Source organism: Pristis pectinata, chromosome 13, assembly GCF_009764475.1.
Source record: "Pristis pectinata isolate sPriPec2 chromosome 13, sPriPec2.1.pri, whole genome shotgun sequence".
Taxonomy (NCBI): domain Eukaryota; kingdom Metazoa; phylum Chordata; class Chondrichthyes; order Rhinopristiformes; family Pristidae; genus Pristis; species Pristis pectinata.
In genome coordinates, this window is record NC_067417.1 from 49,828,516 (window position 1) to 49,846,474 (window position 17,959).

At 48.2% G+C, this 17,959-nt stretch overlaps 1 protein-coding gene across 1 annotated transcript in view; it reads left to right on the forward strand.

Annotated features, from left to right (window-relative positions):
- hydin (HYDIN axonemal central pair apparatus protein) overlaps nt 1-17,959 on the forward strand; it is a 541,323-nt gene that overhangs the window by 221,680 nt on the left and 301,684 nt on the right. The window contains exons 22-23 of the mRNA XM_052028752.1: nt 5,702-5,845; nt 10,019-10,332. Of these exons, the coding sequence (XP_051884712.1) occupies nt 5,702-5,845; nt 10,019-10,332 (458 nt within the window). The remainder of the gene's footprint in view (nt 1-5,701; nt 5,846-10,018; nt 10,333-17,959) is intronic.

Here is a 17,959-nt window from a genome sequence, read left to right on the forward strand (position 1 = left end):
CAGGATTTTGAAGAATTCAATACCAAGTCAAGATACGACAAGTTTACATTGTTTTTATTTGAAAGGGCACATCACTTCCAATATCTCTGTTCTAAATCCAGTTGCTTTGAGTTACTGTGGCAATTTGAATGACAATCTACCACCAGTTCCAAACAATATATTAATGCCTTTCTGAGCTAATCTTCCAGTGTTATTGAAGCTGATATCAGAATCCAATATTTGATCTTTAAATTTAACAGGTTTCAGGAGTCAGGATAGGCCAATGCTCCATTTTAAGTTGAAGAGGAAGAGGCCATTCGGCCCTTGACCCCATTCCACAGTTTAAATAGATGAAGTCGGATCAACTCCACTCACCCACCCTTTGTCCATATCCCTCGAGAGTCCGATCGATTTTCATCTTGAAAATTCCAATTGTCCCGGCCCCTGTTATTTTCCAGGAATGATATGTACAGAAAAAGTGGAAAAAATGTTATTCAAATTGCCACAGTCACTCAAAGCACCTGGATTTAGAATTACGGGAAAAAGTGCTTCTCAATTTCCTTCAAAATGATACGGTTTGATGCTAAAATTGTATATGACAAGAGGTGGTGCTCACAGTTCAAGGTCAACGTGGAACCAAAGAAACAGTATTGTCTTCAACATGTCCACCACTGGTGGTACTCAGCTTCATCAAATACACTCACTGTTCCTTGAGTTATCTGAAAACCAAACAAATAGGATGTTATTTGTATGTTGCAGAAACTGAGCAAGGATCTGAATGAGCAGCTGCATCGGTGTAAAAACATACAACGCAAATGGTCGCATCACATTGCAAAGCTCACTGGAAGAGCTGTGTAATCATTCCCCTGCAGTGGCCCTTCTGATGCTGGGTCCTGCTCATGCTGTAGTAGCAGATACAGATGTGTGTAGGAACATGTTGATACAGTACATGGTTTAGAGGGCTATGGGCTGAATGCAGGAAAATGGCACTAATTTAGATGGGAATCTTGGTTGACATGGACGAGTTGGGCTGAAGGGCCTGCTTCCATGCTGTATAACTCTATGACTCTATGTGGAGCTTGCCATGAGGAGAGCCATGGAATCCAAGTCCAGACCCTCCCTGCTTCACCATGTGAATCCCCAGAGTTCGAACTGAGGACTCTGAGGGCAGCAGTTAGCGCTGCTGCCTCACAAGTGCAGTGAACCTGACCACGGGCACTGTGGAGTTTGCAAGGTCTCCCTGTGACCACGTGGGTTTCCCCTGGGTGCTCTGGTTTCCTCCCGCATCCCAAATGATCTCTTTGTTCGGGTTAACAGCAAAAGGAATCAAGTGGGAATTGACCGGCATGTGTAAGTGAGAATAAGTTGCAAGGGTGCAGGGAAATAAGGAGGGAGGTATAGGACTAATGGGATTGCCCCCCTGGGAGCAGGCGTGGACCCAAAGGGCTGGATAGGAATACAATTAGATAAGATTTTTTTAGCCAAGAATGAAACCATGGTAGAGTCACCATGAAAGCAGCTAAGTAGAGAGATTCTCACCCTCCTCATCATTCACTTCACCTGCCCTCCTTCCTCGACTGGCCTACTTATTACTCCCATTACTTTTTCCTTTATCTGAACATGGATTGTGGACATTACAGGCAAACCAACATTTAATACTTTTTGGGTTATGAAAGGTCAGCAGCCTGCAACGTTAACTCTGTTTCTCTCTGTACAGATGACTTGCTGAGTATTTCCATTATGTTCTGTTTATATTTCAGATTTACAGTATCAGTATCTTTCTGCTCTTCGGTTTGCTGCCCATTTCTAATTGCTCTTGATGAGATGGTGTGTGGAGCTGCCACCATGAATAATGCAGTTCTTGTGTTAAAGGCAGTACCACACCCTTGGCATCTGAGATGAAGGAAAGGTCATTGTGAAAGTGGTTGGGTCTTGGACACTGTTCTGATGGAATCCTGCGCAGTGTTCCAGTACTGACAAACACAACCATCTTCCTTGGTGTTCAGTGTGGAGAGTTTGTGTCCTGATGTTCAGTTCCTCAATTGCTGCCTCGATGTTCAGGCAGTCACCCTCCCCTCACTGCTGGAATTCTGCTCTTCTGTCTACGTTCAGGCCAAGGATATTACGAGGCCTCGAACCATGTCAATCTTGTGGAATCTAACCGATGTTGAAAGTGATGCTTGATCAGACCATCGATGACATCACCCATCACTGAAGATCGAGGGTAGACTGATGTGGTAATAATTGGTCTATCCTTATCTCCACTGACGCTGCCTGATCTGCTGAGTATTTCCAGCATTCTTTGATTTGATTTCTAATTTCTACTACCTGCAGCTTTTTTTTTGCATCTTGGCGAGTTCAGGAGCACAAATCTTAAGTACCACATCAGGAATGCAGTTGAGGTCTAATGACTGCTTTAGCCAATAGCCTGGTGTGAATGATTGGTTGAAGACTGATCATCCACTTTGCACTGAAGATGGCTGTAAATGCTTCAGTTTTACCATTTGCACCGATTTCCAGCGTGATCGAGGATGGAGATGTTCGTGGAATCTCCTTAGCATGTAAGCAGTTTAGCTGTCCATCATCATTCACAGCACGAAGCTGCAGGACAGCAATGCTTTGATCTGATCGTTGGTTGTGGGATCACTGAGCTCTGACAATAGCATGTTATCCTGTGTCGGAGACACAAGAGACTGCAGATGTTAGAATCTGCAGCAACGCACAAGAAGCTGGAGGAGCAGCGGGTTAGGTAGCATCTGCGGAAGGAAATGGAGAGATGATATTTTGGGGGTCGAGCCCCTTCATCTAGACTGAAGGATAGAGGGGAGATGGCCAGTATAAAGAGGTGAGGGGAAGGGGTGGAGCAAGAGGTGGCAGGTGGATCCAGGTGAGGAGGGGTGATAGGCAGAGGGGGGAAGCGGAGAGTGGGAATAAAAACAGAGGCTGACAGGTGGAAGCAACAAAGGGCTGAAGATGAAGGAATCTGAAAGGAGAGGAAGGTGGAGCCTGAAACCGAGGGAGGGAGGTGGGGAGGGCAGAGGAGAACCGTGGGGGGACAGGGGGGAACCAGAGGTGTGTGGGTGATGGGCAGATTCAGTGGATGGAGGAGGTAAAGAGACAGGGGTGATGGGGGCTGGGGTGGGCGTAGGAGGAACTGGGTAGATCAGAGGGGGAGCAGGTTACCGGAATTTGGAGAATTCAGTGTTCATGCCGTCGGGTTGTAGACAGCCCAGGCGGAATATGAGGGGCTGTTGCTCTAGTTTGTGCTAAGCCTGGCAGTGGAGGTGGCCGAGGACAGAGATGTCGGTGTGGGAATAGGCAGTGTGCATCCGGTCTCACCGATGTAGAGGAGGCCTCATTGGGAGCACCCGATGCAACAAGTAAGACCGGGGGATTTGCATGTGAATGTCTGCCTCACCTGGAAGGGCTGGTTGGGGCCCTGGATGGTGGGGAGGGAGGAGGTGTAGGGACAGGTGTTACACCTCTTATGGTTATAGGGGAGGGTGCCTGGGGAGGGATGAGTGGACCAGAGAGTTGTGGAGAGTGCACCCTGCGGAAAGCAGAAAGGGATGGGGGGTGGTGGGGGTTGGGGGAGATGTGGCTGGTGGTGGGATCTCTCACTCAGTGCATTTTATACCCTTGCTAGTCTTGGTGCTTCTTCCAAATGGTGCTCAACCTCAAGGAGTACTTGAGATTGAACACCTCAAGAGCAAGTGAATGATTAAGATAGTGGATGGGGTGCACCAGTTTTGTCTTGGGTATTATCAAACTTGTTGAGTGCATTCGGAACTGGACTTGTACTCCAGACTTGGTGTAAGGCTTTGGAATTTCGTGTGGCGAGCTGCTCCTCACAGTGAATCAACCATCCCCCCCACACACTTTTAATACTGAGTAACAAAAAAAAATAATGCATTGGCACTTGTTTTGATCTGCTTGGTTAAGTATGTACATCTCACTGATTCCTCTTTCATTCCCCTGGATATCCTACTGTTTCAGATCTTGCCTGGTCTAGGTCATTATTTAGTAATACCCAACCTATTTTGAATTCAGTCCAAATTATACTCTTTGGCAGCCTGCTTCTGGTGCCAGTCTGGCCTTGAAATAAAACATCTTTTATTTAATGAAGTTTTCAAGGTCCAGAACTTCATCATTCACACAGTACTAAAACATCATTAACAACCTACTGTTCTTTCAAAAAGCTCTTCAAAAATAGAGTGAAGTTCAATAGAACCAATGTTTAAAGGTGCACCATAGAAAGCATCCTATTTGGATGCATCACAGCTTGGTACGGCAACTGCTCTGCCCGTAGGTGCAAGAAATTGCAGAAAGTTATGGACACAGCCCAGTCCATCACGCAAACCAGCCTCCCCTCTATTGACTCTGTCTACATCTCCCCTGCCTTGGGAAAGCAACCAGCATAATCAAGAACCCCTTCACTCCGGTCATTTTTTCTTCTCCCCCGCTCCATCGGGCAGAAGAATCAAAAGCTTGAGAACACATACCAGGCTTAAGGACAGCTTCTATCCCGCAGCTATGAGACCCTTGAACAGACCTCTTAAATGATAAAGATGAACTCTTGATCTTCAATCTATCTCAGCATGGCCCTTGCACCTTTTGTGTCTATCTGCATTGCACTTTTTGTGTAACTGTAACATTATTTTTCTTTTGTACTACCTTGATGTACTTAGGTATGGAATGATCTCTCTGGATGGCATGCAAACTGAAGTGTTTCACTGTACCTCCGTACATGTGACAATAATAAACCAATTACCAGTTCTAAAACAGGAGGCTCCTTCATGTAATGTTACTTCAGGGACAGTGGGTGTTAGAGGTTGAAGTTTCAGTGTTAATAGTACCTTTCCTCACAGCTCTGGCCTCAGGAAGTGTCACCCCACAATACAATCAGCACTCAGTGAAGTGTTGATAAGGAATGCAGCATGATGGGAGGGGTTGGCAAATCCCTCCCAGGGGCAAGAGGGCTCTGCACAGGATTCTGAAGAACAGTGTGGGCAGGGGGCAGGTTCCTTGTGCAATGGCCACTTATGGGATGGAGTTTCCCAGGAAGGGATCTGTAAGGAAACGAGTGCCCTCTATCAATGCCTGAACTGATGGGAGCCCAGCCAAACACCCTCCCAGGTCTGAATGCAAAGTTCACCTTCATCAAATATAGGTTTCCACTTTGCTGGCAGAGGTTTCCTTGACCACTGCAATGTAACGATGAGTGGCAATGTGTCATTTGCGGCACATCTCAGCTGCACAGCCTGTGAGGACCCTGCGGCAAGGTTTCTGAGAGCGACCTTGATTCTGAGAGCAGCGCAGGCGTTTATGTTTGTTTGTTATACTGAGTGTGAAGTGTGTTGTGAGAGGAGCCTTTCATCAGAACTATAAATCCTGAAACATTTTGATAACAGTTACAATCTGGTGTTAAGCTTTTACATTCTGCAGCTTTTCAATCACTGTTCCTCAGCTACCTTTTCATGATGTGGTAACATTATTGAATTGCCTGTATGTGACAACATGCAGTATGGCATATTTTAAAGACTGGAAGAGATTACAGTAATGGAGAGGGACAGGGCAACAGAAGGATTCGAAAACAAGGATGATAATTTTAAAATTAAAGTATTGCATAATTCAGGGACCAATGTAGGTCGGCCAGTTTTTTAGTTGTGCAACTATTGGCAGTTTGTTAGCCAAAACACTGACTGTGTCTTGATCCTCATAGCCCCAGGATGAGCTGCTGGTTCCTCAATACAAGCCTCTTGCTTTGAAGAACATTTCTCCATTGCCACTGACCTTCAATCTCAGCATGAAAGAACCATTCACAATTGCAGAGAAGCAGAATGAAGAGGCACTGGTCACATCAAAGGTAGAGTAACATTGCTGCTTTGCTTCAAGTTTACCGTTTAACATAGCAGCATCCAACAGGAGAAAAGTAGAGGCTATTTGACAGAAGTTGACTGAAAGCACAAAACACTGGCCTGTCTCTAAACCCATCACCTATCACCCTCCATCCTCTGTCTCTCAACCTATCACCACCAGCCACTATCTCCAATTTCCCGCTCCCCTCCCCCACCTGGTTCCATCTGATCTGTTTCCACCCTGTCACCCACCAGCCTCTGTCTCTGTCCCCCCTTCCCCTCCCCACCTGGCTCCATCTGCCCATCATGACCTGGCCCCACCAATCACCTACCAGCCCCAGTCTCACCCCTCCGCCTCATTGTACTGGCTATCTTTCCTCTCCACCCCTCAGTCCTGATGCAGGGTCTTGAGCCGAAACATTGACCATCCCTCTGCCTCCACAGGTGCTGTTCAACCCGCTGAGTTCCTCCGGCAGTTTGTTTTTTAAACCACACTCGCGTGTTTAGACACGGGTCTAGAAGTTCTGGTGTGTGTGTGAAAGGTGCACCATGTAGTAGTTGAATAAGGGTTAAGCAACGTTTTGATTGTGAGTCTGCACCCACAAACTTTAGTTTTCCTTCACTGAGGTATGTTTGGTGGGAGGGGAGGGAGGGTGGAAGGGAAGCGAGATGGTCAGAGGGTCAGGGCCAGGGTGGAGGAGGCAGTGCTTTTGGTCATCCAACGTCCAGTCAGAAACAGGACCAGGAGAGTTTGTTTTTGCTGTCTGGAGATCCAGACCTCCATCAGGATATTTGGCAAGTTCAAGGCATTGACAATCGGGGATCTGGGCATCAGGGGTTAGGTCCAGTGGCGATCTGGGGAAGTAAGGGCTGGGGCAATGAGAGGGGGCGGAGTGCCAGGGACATTTGGTGGGGAATAGGGCCAGAGCTACTGGAGTTGCAAGGGACGAGGCTCTGGGATTGGTTGTCAGGGAGGCCAGAATAAGGTAATTCATGGGGCAGATGCAACCTTCTTAAAGCCTAGTTGTGCTAGAAGTAACCAACGATAGCCAATCATTGGAACAATGGTGTCCAATTCACCCACATCACTCCAAAAGGAACTTTACGAGTGGAATACCATTTGAAACGCCTGGACAAATTTCTGGAGTGACATGCAGTGACTCAGAAATAGTTGTTATCGTGTATTATGGGAAATGGCCGTTTTCAATTTCATAGTACAGAAAAAAACACTACTATGTAATCATATTTCTAGCTGAATGATACACTCAACATGTCAGGCAATCCCTGCATAGAGAGAAACAGAGGACCAAAGAGCTTTTATAGGAACTCATTCCAATGCATTAACCTGAAACATTAACTTTGTTTCTTCCCCTCCACAGACGTTGAGCCCCTTCTGCTATTACCTTACAGTTTCAGCATCTGATTTGTTATTGTGGGAGACCAGATTTTCACCCAATAGTGGATTCTGAGCTGGGATTTCGGTGTTCACATCCCTGGGTATATTAGTGTATGAATTGAAGAGCTGAGAGCAGGGATTAAATGGCAGGCACTTTATGCCTTTTGGAAATCAGGTCATCTTTTACTCGCTTAGCTATTCACAGTAACAGAAATTTTGACCAGGGGTGCCCAAACTTTTGCACGCCACTGTATATTGAAGGTATTCCCAAAGCAGGGAGTTCAAGTTTCACCAATTGACAAGAAAGGGCTGGAATACACTTCCAAAACAAGATGTAAACTTGAATATGTTCCATGCAACTACTACCCTTGGCCTTTGAGTTGGTAGAAGGCATGAGTTGCAGAGGTGTTGTCAAATAAGTCTTGGTGAAGTACTGCAATGTATCTTGTGGTTAGTGCACAAGTTGCTTTGCTCAGGATGGTGTCAAACTTCTCAAATGAATCTGCAGCTGCACTCATCGAGGCAAGGGAAGAGAATTCCAGCTCACCCCTGCTTTTAACTGATAATTATTACCAAAGCTCTTAAGAGTCAGGAAAGGTCAATCCCTGCAAACCACCCAGCCTCCAAACTGCTCAAGTAGACAAAATGTACATGTGGCTGGCCCAGTTAAGTTTCTAGCGAAGTGTGACCTCACCCCATCCCTGAACATTTAGTGACGGTAATGCTGGAAATGGTCAAGTGGAGGTGGCCAGGCTCTCTTGCTGGAGATGATCATTTCCTGGCACTTAGCTGGTACATGTTCTTCTTCTCTCTTTGCCTTTTTAGGTACCCCTCAGGTCAGGAATAACCTGTCTCCACTCTGTGGTTCCTACCACGTTCTACACCTCTCACTCAGATTGATAGTAACAATAAACTGAGAGAGATCGTCAGCACTGAAGTTACGAATTGGTAATTCTGCTGCTGGTCCTAGCCCACAGCACCTCATTAGTCCCCAGCTTTGAGCAGCTGTGTCAGTCTATTCTATTTGATATGATGGTACGTATGCTGGGGAGTGTCCTCATTGTGAGAAATGGGCTGTACCTCCACGTACATTGATCTCTTTCTCCTCTACCATAAGTGGACAGATCCACGTAGAACAGGTAAACTGGGAAGGTTTCTATTATCCCAGTCTGGTCTGACAGATATATGTCCTTGAAGATCTGGCCAGCTCGGTAAGGGACCACAGAACCACTCTTCTGGATTTGAGAGCAGTGCAGGTGTTTATGTTTGTTTGTTATACTGAGTGTGAAGTGTGTTGTGAGACGGGGGTGGATCAATCATGCTTTGGGCTTGTGTTGCAGCCAGTGGCACGGGGAACATTTCACTGGTAGAGGGAAGAATGAATTCAATTAAATACCAGCAAATTCTGGAAGCAAACATCACACCGTCTTCTAAAAAGCTGAAGATGAAAAGAGGATGGCTTCTACAACAGGATAACTATCCAAAACACACCTCAAAATCCACAATGTACTACCTCAAGAGGCACAAGCTGAAGGTTTTGCCATGGCCTTCATGGTCCCCTGACCTAAAAATCATCGGAAATCTGTGGATAGACCTCAAAAGAGCAGTGCATGCAAGACGACCCAAGAATCTCACAGAACTAGAAGCATTTTGCAAGGAAGAATGGGTGAAAATCTCCCAGACAAGAATTGAAAGACTCTTAGCTGGCTACAGAAAGCGTTTACAAGCTGTGATACTTGCCAAAGGGGGTGTTACTAAGTACTGACCATGCAGGGTGCCCAAACTTTTGCTTCGGGCCCTTTTCCTTTTTTGTTATTGTGGAAATAAAAAAGTAATCTTGCTTAAAATATTAAAGAAATGTGTCATCTTTAACTTTATGCCTTTTGGAAATCAGGTCATCTTTTACTCGCTTAGCAATTCACAGTAACAGAAATTTTGACCAGAGTACCCAAACTTTTGCACGCCACTGTATATGGTTCAAGAAGACAAATCACCTCTAAATTTCAAAAGAAAATGAGGGAATGGATTACAATTCCAGCCCTATATCCTGGGAATGAATGAAAGTAAGTATGTGTCACTTCTACCAGTTAATATTTTCTCTCTCTGTTAAACATCTTTCCACCTCCCCTATGATTGAACGTGTTTACTCCTTTTCAACTTCTTCTTTCATATTAATCCTCTCCATAAATGTCTATGCCTTTTCGTTAAACACAAATCCTGATTTTGCATTTGCCCGAGTCTGTCCTTGAAAGACAATGCACGAGCCCGGACAATGATGGCCAGCTGTTTGACCATGCTGGACATTGTAGCCTATTCTGATGCCCATCCTACACTGCAGTTGCCAAGGTCCGGTTACAAATGAGTTGAGGGCTTTTGTGATCATTACACAAATAAAGGATCTGCTCAGGGACTCTCTGTAGGTCTCTGCACCCTCACATTATCTGGCTGTTAAGGGAGTGAAAGAAGTGAAGGATCTATTCAGCCACACTGTTAATTGCAGAATAATGCAGTGAGGTCCTGAGTTTCTTGTGCTGATGTTTATCTTTTTGGAAAGCAATAATCTGCAGATGCTGGAACTCTTGAGGTAAAATCAGGCAAGTACTGGAAAAACGAAGCAGATCAAATTGTATCCGTGGAGACAGAGTGAGAGCTAACATTTCAATAGCTCAATGGCTTTTCATTAGAATATTGTTTTTATTTAATACTTTTAAACTTTGCACTGCTAAGATTGTTGCCAGTGCCTCCATTATTTCTAAGTCTCCTTGTTTTCCTTTTCTCTGTACAGAATGTGAAACTAGATGTTGGTGAGAACCTAGAACTGTTCATCCGGTTTGATCCATCTTACAAGAATGACTTGTACACACGCGTAGCAGAGGAGGTTCTTACCATCCAGTACTTGGAGCACCCACATGTGGACTATGTGTCTTTAAGGGGAGAGGTGAACTTCCCAAATTTGCACTTTGAAACCACTGCAGTGGATTTTGGCTGCATCCTGAACGATACAGAGATGGTGCATCAGGTGACGATGATCAATTGCAGCCCGCTATTGGTTAGATATCACTGGTCCTTCCTATGGGGTGATTCAGTATACCGAGACAGGTAAGATAGCCCATTTGGTGTTGTGTCTTTTTTAAAATAAGATTGGATGGTGTTGGAGTTAAACGAGGTGACCTTGACACGTCTGTGAAGAACAACATCCAAGTGCTGTCAGTGAAGAAGAAATGCCCAGGTTTGGGAGACAGCTGCTGAATCCAACGTTGTTCATGATTGGCACATTGAAAGCAGAACAAGAACTGTTTCAACTGTCAACAGCAAATATTGTAGGAACTGTCTTGGACTTTTGAGTTTGGATAGGATTTGCCAGATGATGGTTAGCCAGCAGAGAGGTAGAGAAATGGCTGCTGCTGTAGCACCCATCAGTGTGTTCCAAACTTCCTTACCTTTGCACCACAGCACGGAAGTATGGAACGCATTGCAGGTCAGCTGCAGCCAGTCTGACCTCCAGCTCAGCCCTTGGATCTGCTCCCGAATCTTGGGGTGTCCTATAATGTGCTGAGCTAAGGTGCCAGATGCACTTCATAATTGGCTCCTCCACTCTACACAGTCACAGAGAACGCATTCAACTGACTTGGGATGTCAGCGTTCGCTAAAAGGGCATGAAGGAAAATGGGTTGTACTTGCTTAATTTAATTGAATTAAAATCATTTTTTAAAATTAGATTATCTAAGTTAATTTAAGAAAAGTGATTCATCTGTGGCTGACAACAGAAATTAAAGAAAGAAAGGCCGAGGTTTATAAAGTTGCCAGAAATAGCAGTAGGCCTGAGGATTGAGAGCATTTTAGAACTCAGCATGGGAGGATCAAGTCAGTGATAAAGAAAGGCCACTTGGAATATGGGAATAGATCAGCGAGAAACATAAAAATGGGCTGTAGGAGATTTTATAGGTGTGTAAAAAGGAAAAAAAAGTAGCTAGGGCAGAGACGGAGATGGAGACAGGATAACTGATAACTGGGAATAAAGAAATGGCAGAGGAATTAAACAATTACTTTGTATCTGTCTTCATGGATGAAGACACATCAAGCCTCCAGGATGTAATAGAGAATCAAGGGCCCAGAATGAGAAACTGAAAGGAACTAAGTATTAGTCAAAAAAATAGTACTAGACACGTTGTTGAGTTTGAAAGCTGATAAATCCCATGGACCTAGTGATTTACAACCCAGAGTTTTGAAAGAGGTGGCTTTAGAAATTAGTATTGGTTTATTATCGTCACTTGTACCAAGGTACAGTGAAAAACTTGTCTTACAAGCCGATCGTACAGGTGAATTCGTTACACAGTGCAGTTACATTGAGTCAGTACAGAGTGCACTGATGCAGTACAGGTAAAAACAATAACAGTATAGAGTAAGGTGTCTCAGCTACAGAGAAAGTCCAGTGCAATAAATAGCAGATGCTCGAGTTATCATCTTCCAAAGTTGTGGATTAGAGGGTAGTAAATGTGACCCTGCTATTGAAGAAAGGAGGGAGAGAGAAAACAGACAGAAAACTGCAGAGCCTAACGTCAGTGGTAGGGAAGTGTTGAAATCTCCAACACCTTGAAAATCAGAAGACTCGGAAAAAATATTATTGAACAGACGATTTATGAAGGCAAAATCACGTTAGATTAATCTGCTAGAGATGTTTAAGGTTGTGTAATAGAATGATCACAAGATCACAAGACAAGGGAGCAGAAGTAGGCCATTCGGCCCATCGAGTCTGCTCCATGCACTAAAGGAAAAGAAAAAAAGAAAAAGAAAAGAGAAAAAAAGAAAAAAAAGAAAAAAAATGAAAAAAATATGAATATGAAGCAAGTAGTAGATCTGGTGCATTGGGATTTTTGGAAGACTTTCACACAGGAGATTAGTAAACAAGATTGGAGCACATGGATTTAGAGGTACTGTACAACAAAGGCAGGGGATTGCTTACTGGACTAAAAGCAAAGACTGAAACTAAGCAGTTGGCAGGCTGTGATCAGTACGGTACTACAGGGATTGGTGCTTGGGCCCCAGTTATCAGCAATTTGGCCAGGGGAAACAAATATCATATTTCCAAGTTTATCAATGACACTAAATTAGGTGGGTGGTGCGTCTGGAATTCTCTACCCCAGAGGGTGTTGGCCTTTGGATCAGTGGAGGTATTTAAAGTGGAAGTAGATACATTTTTGAAAGATCGGGAAATTGAGGGCTGTGGGGAACTGGCACAGAAGAGAAGTTGAAGCCTGGGGCAGAACAGCCATGAACATACTGAATGGCAGGGCAGGTTTGAGGGGCTGGTTGGCTGACTCCTCAGTGGTTACAACACTGACAGCACTCCGTTACCGGAGGTGTCATTATGGGTCTGTCAGGCAGGAGGCAAGTGGATCTAAAACTGGCTTAATGGCTGACATGTGTTGTGGAGACAGCAATCACAGCCCCCACTACCCATGTCCCTTTCCAGCCACCTAAGTTGCTTAATGATTATTCTCCATACTCCTAGGTCCCTATGTTGCTCTCCTACATTCCCACCCCTCCCCTACTCCAACCACTTAGTTTGCTCAGGCCCTCATCCACAGCCTATAGCTGTCAGCTCTCTCCTCTCCCTCCCCTGCCCCTCTGACCTGCGCTTGCCTAGGTCCTGGCTGGTTCTTTTACAACAATAAGCACTAAAAGTTGCACGGCAGGACTACAACTTGTTGGCACGCTGCTGCTACAAGTACTTGGCACATTCATTACGGGGCATTAGAATTTCATGACCAATCTGTCTAAACTTGCAGCACCTCCATTCTGCCCCACAGACGTAATTACAACATCACTGGCACATTTTCGAATGGCTGTGTATTTTTGGATAAACGAACAAAATTAAATATGATCCATGCATCAGATTGTTGCTAATATGGATGAGTTAGGCAGCCTTGTTAAAGGCTTCTGTGTCACTCTTTGATCGGACTCTAAGAGGCGGAGGAAGTGGCTCCACAGTGGTCTTCCTTTGGTTCCTCCACCACTATTCTGAGCATTGCTCTTTCTTCGTGCCTCATTGAGTTAAGAGGTTTATTATGCTGGGGATGTGAAAAGCACCCACTGGTCCCTGTCACCTCACACCATCAAATGCATTTGGTCATTTAGAGAGAGGGACCGGGTATCAAATTGCAAAATATTTTTGCATCAGTTACAGACACGCATCCTAATACTGTTTTTGTTTCTCTTGTAGCGGTTGCTACCGCGGAATAAAACAAGACTCTACTCGGAGGATTGCCAAACAGAACTGGTTTATTTTCCCGCCTTGTGCGGGCCCTTTAAGGGAGAAAAACTCCCGCCCAAAAAAAACCGGCAATGACGTAAGTCCTACGTCATCAGGACTTTCCCGCGCGCGGGTTCTCCCTGTCGCTCGGAAAGACGAGGCCTGCCGCCATCTTGGGCCTCGTCGCTCCGACACCGCGCGACCCGACTGCCGAGCCGGTTCGCCCGACTAGACGGTGAGTCGCCACACAACCCCCCCCAGAACCGGCGAGACAGTCCCCAAGGTCCGTGGGCTGTGCCAGCTGCCGCTTAGGGGGGCGGCCTCTGCGTCGTGGCGTGGCCACCTCGACAGGCTGTTGCAGATCCAAATGGGCCGGTTTGAGGCGGTCCGCCGTGAAAACCTGTTCCCTGCCTCCAATGTCCAAAATAAAAGTGGATCCGTTATTCCGTATGACTCGGAACGGTCCCTCATATGGTCGTTGCAATGGCGCCCGAGGTGTGCCCCTGCGAACGAAAACAAACTTACAGTCCCGTAGTTCCTTGGGCTGGCAGGATGGGGCTTGACCGTGCCATGAGGTGGGAATCGGGGCCAAGGCGCCGAGCTTCTCGCGCAGTCTTTGTAGAACTGCTGGGGGTTGTTCCCCTTGGTCCTGAAGGGCAGGTATGAAATCCCCGGGGACAACTAGTGGCGCCCCGTATACAAGCTCAGCTGACGAAGTGCGGAGGTCGTCTTTGGGGGCAGTGCGTATGCCGAGCAGGACCCAAGGCAGCTCGTCAACCCAGTTAGGACCCTTCAGGCGGGCCATCAAGGCCGATTTTAAATGGCGGTGAAAACGTTCCACCAACCCGTTTGATTGAGGATGGTAGGCCGTGGTGGTGTGCAGCTGCGTCCCTAGCAGGTTCGCTAATGCAGCCCAGAGACTGGAAGTGAATTGGGTGCCTCTGTCTGAAGTGATGTGGGCCGGAACGCCAAAACGTGAGACCCAAGTTGTGAGCAGCGCTCAGGCGCAGGAATCAGTTGTGATGTCAGTCAGGGGGGTTGCCTCAGGCCACCTCGTGAACCGGTCCATGATGGTAAGGAGGTACCGGGCTCCTCTTGAGACCGGCAGAGGGCCCACGAGGTCGACGTGTATGTGGTCGAACCTCCTACGGGTAGGCTCGAACTGCTGTGGTGGGACCTTGGTGTGTCGCTGGATTTTTGATGTCTGGCAGTGCAGACAAGTCCTGGCCCACTCACTGACCTGTTTGCGCAGGCCATGCCAGACAAACTTGCTGGCGACCAGTCGGACAGTAGATCTGATGGATGGGTGCGCCAACCCATGTACCGAGTCAAAAACGCGTCTCCGCCAGGCTGCAGGGACAATAGGGCGGGGCTGACCAGTCGCAACGTCGCAAAGTAGGGTCCGCTGACCTGGACCAACCAAGAAATCCCGGAGCTGCAGACCCGAGACTGCGGTTCTGTAGCTGGGCATTTCGTCGTCGGCTTGCTGTGCGTCAGCCAGGGCCGCGTAGTTGACACCCAAGGATAGGTTGTGGATGGTTGGTCTGGAAAGTGCATCAGCAACGACATTATCCTTTCCGGAGACATGTTGGATGTCAGTTGTGAACTCGGAAATGTAGGATAAATGTCTCTGCTGACGAGCTGACCAGGGATCGGAGACTTTGGAGAAGGCAAAGGACAGAGGCTTATGATCGGTGAAAGCGGTGAAAGGCCTGCCTTCTAGAAAGTATCGGAAATGCCGGACCGCCAGATACAGCGCTAGAAGTTCCCGATCAAAAGCGCTGTACTTCAGTTCGGGCGGTCTAAGGTGTTTGCTGAAAAATGCCAAGGGTTGCCAGCGGCCTTCGAGTAGCTGTTCCAGTACCCCACCCACCGCGGTGTTGGACGCGTCTACCGTGAGGGCAGTCGGGACGTCAGTCCTAGGGTGTACCAGCATCGTGGCGTCTGCCAGGGCGTCTTTGGCCTTAACGAAAGCAGCCGCAGCCTCGTCAGTCCAGGTGATGTCCTTGCCCTTACCAGCCAGCAGCGAGAACAGAGGGCGCATGATACGGGCTGCTGCAGGGATGAAACGATGGTAAAAGTTGACCATCCCAAGGAATTCCTGTAGGCCTTTGACTGTGTCAGGGCGGGCAAAATGGCGGATAGCATCCACCTTGGCGGGTAGGGGTGTTGCCCCGTCGCTGGTGATTTTGTGGCCGAGGAAATCGATAGAGTCAAGTCCGAATTGGCACTTGGACGGGTTAATCGTGAGGCCGAAATCGCGGAGGCGGGAATACAGCTGGCGGAGGTGGGAAAGGTGTTCCTGGCGGTTACGGCTGGCGATCAGTATGTCGTCCAAGTAAATGAACACGAAATCCAGGTCCCGGCCTACCGCGTCCATCAGCCGCTGGAAGGTCTGCGCGGCGTTCTTAAGGCCGAACGGCATCCGAAGGAATTTGAACAGGCCGAATGGGGTGATAATCGCAGTTTTGGGGACGTCATCCGGATGGACCGGGATTTGGTGGTATCCCCTAACGAGGTCCACTTTGGAAAAGATGCGGGCCCCGTGTAAGTTCGCTGCGAAGTCCTGGATGTGAGGGATGGGATAGCGGTCCGGGGTGGTGGCGTCATTCAGCCTGTGGTAGTCGCCGCAGGGCCTCCACCCTCCGGTGGCTTTGGGGACCATGTGCAAGGGGGAGGCCCAGGGGCTGTCTGACCTGCGAACAATCCCCAGCTCCTCCATGTGACGGAACTCTTCCTTTGCCAGGCGGAGCTTGTCTGGAGGTAATCGTCGTGCTCGGGCATGAAGGGGTGGCCCTGTGGTAATGATGTGGTGTCGTACCCCATGTGTGGGCCGAGAATTTGTAAACGAAGGTGCCAAAATCGATGGGAATTTGGCTAGGAGCTTGGCGAAATCGTCGCCAGAAAGGGTAATGGAGTCCAGGCACGGGGCTGGTGGGCTGATTTCTCCCAGGGGATAGGTCCGGAGAGTGCTAGAGTGGACTAACCGCTTCCTTCGCAGGTCGACTAACAGGTTGTGGGCCCGAAGGAAATCGGCGCCTAGGAGTGGTCGGGCGACGGTGGCAAGGGTAAAGGTCCAGGTAAAACGGCTGCCGCCAAAGTGTAATTGAAGCGTACGGGTGCCGAAAGACCGTATCGTTGTACCATTGGCGGCATTGAGTAGAGGACCTGGTGGCCTGTCACGAGTGTCGCGGCCTGTCGGGGGCAAAATACTGACCTCCGCTCCAGTATCAACGAGGAAATGCCGTCCAGATTTCTTGTCCTGAACGAAGAGGAGGTTCTGTCGGCGGCCAGCCGCCGTAGCCATCAGCGGCGGCTGGCCCTGGCGTTTCCCTGACTTGCAGGGTGGGCGGCATCGACGGGCCTCCGCACCCCACCTCTGATGGTAGAAGCACAGCTGGTCACCCGTGTCGTCGTCTGCGTTCCTGGGGCGTGGCTGCTCGGTTGCTGGGGCCGGGCGAGGCAGGCGTTGGGCTCGCGGCCTGGTGATTTGACTGACGGACGAACCGCTCTCGCGCTTGGCCCTCCACAGGACATCTGCCCGGGCGGCCACCTCACGGGGGTTGCTGAAGTCGGCATCAGCTAACAACAAGTGGATGTCATCGGGGAGCTGTTCGAGGAAGGCCTGTTCGAACATCAGGCATGGCTTGTGTCCCTCGGCCAATGCCAGCATCTCATTCATTAGGGCGGATGGGGATCTGTCCCCCAGGCCATCCAGATGAAGCAGGCGGGCGGCGCGCTCACGACGGGAGAGGCCGAAGGTCCGGATCAAAAGATCTTTGAAAGCCGGGTACTTATCTTCCTCCGGAGGCGACTGGATGAAGTCTCCAACCTGGGCGGCTGTCTCCTGGTCCAGAGAGCTAACCACATGGTAGTACTTCGTGGAGTCGGAGGTGATCTGCCGAAGGTGGAATTGCGCTTCAGCCTGGTCAAACCAGACGCTGGGCCGAAGTGTCCAAAAGGTGGGCAGCTTGAGGGCCACTGCGTTGGCTGCTGCGCTGTCGTCCATTTCGCGGGTCCAAAAGCCGTTTGGACCGTCGGGGTCACCAATGTAGCTGTTGCTACCGCGGAATAAAACAAGACTCTACTCGGAGGATTGCCAAACAGAACTGGTTTATTTTCCCGCCTTGTGCGGGCCCTTTAAGGGAGAAAAACTCCCGCCCAAAAAAAACCGGCAATGACGTAAGTCCTACGTCATCAGGACTTTCCCGCGCGCGGGTTCTCCCCGTCGCTCGGAAAGACGAGGCCCGCCGCCATCTTGGGCCTCGTCGCTCCGACACCGCGCGACCCGACTGCCGAGCCGGTTCGCCCGACTAGACGGTGAGTCGCCACACTCTGGATGTTGCTGTTCCAATGATGCTAGTATTGACTAACCCCTCTGAACAATATTGATTTTTGCAGCCTTTTAAAATGAATTTTGAAATGTATTGTTTTTGCAGTTTTTCATTGAAGTGTATCAATTGCCACTTGATG